General features: G+C 52.5%; 1 protein-coding gene across 1 annotated transcript in view; it reads right to left on the bottom strand.

The window, feature by feature from the left end:
* Positions 1–15: 15 nt before the first annotated feature.
* The window catches only part of PPTG_23741 (hypothetical protein), a gene marked incomplete at both ends in the record, with an annotated part of 2200 nt that continues 1367 nt past the window's right edge, over positions 16–848 (bottom strand). Inside the window, 2 exons of the mRNA XM_008912707.1 lie at positions 16–38; positions 116–839. Of these exons, the coding sequence (XP_008910955.1) occupies positions 16–38; positions 116–839 (747 nt within the window). The remainder of the gene's footprint in view (positions 39–115; positions 840–848) is intronic.

Here is an 848-nt window from a genome sequence, read left to right as displayed (position 1 = left end):
AGGACCACGATGACCTTAGTACCAGTCGACGCGAGCTCCTTAACGTACTGAATCTGACCGAGAGGTAAAGTCAGATCGTTAATGTCACCTGTCTTCTCCTCGTAGACCTCCTCACCAATGACAGCAACCGTGTACTCCGCCTTAGCTGCGTACTGTTTGGCAATAGCCAAGTCGCTGTCCGGGTAGTTGCCGGTGATGTTCAAACCGTTAAAGTAAGTGATCGAGCCATTACCGGCAATCGCCTCCAGACCTTGCTTGACCGACACTCCGTGCGAGAACATATCGTTACCGGACACACCTTGCACTTGCAGAGTCCAGCCACCACACTGGCGTTCCATGTCGTGAGCGATGGGACCAGTCAGGAAGACTGACGCGTCCTTCGCAAGGGGCAATGTGCTGTCGTTGTTCTGTAGCAGTACAATCGATTCACGGGCACCATCCAGAGCGGCAGCCACATCGTCATCGTTACCGACCATGTCGAGATATTCCTCACCAGACATCGGGTTATCGTATAAACCAAGCTTGAGCTTGAGCTTGATGACGCGGCGTACAGACTCTTTCAGGCGATCCAAGATTTCTGGATCTTCCTCCAGCAACTTGTTCGTGCCGTTAGTGAAGGACAAATCCGAGGCCACCATACTCATATCGATCGACGTACGCTCAAGCGAGAACTTGGTGGCTTCGTTCTCAGTACGCGCCGTACGGTGGAAGTTCTGCAGAGCGTTGATCTCCCCATAGTCCGTCACCATCAAGCCCTCGAACTGCAGGTCATGACGGAGAAGCGTTTTCAACAGCTTTGTGTTCTCCACGATGGGTACACCATTCACGGAGATATAGTTCTCCATACC

Source organism: Phytophthora parasitica (genome assembly GCF_000247585.1).
Source record: "Phytophthora parasitica INRA-310 unplaced genomic scaffold supercont2.49, whole genome shotgun sequence".
In the NCBI taxonomy this organism is placed as follows: Eukaryota; Oomycota; class Peronosporomycetes; order Peronosporales; family Peronosporaceae; genus Phytophthora; species Phytophthora nicotianae.
The sequence above is the reverse complement of the archived record's forward strand: the minus strand, read 5'-3'. Positions and strand labels throughout refer to the sequence as shown.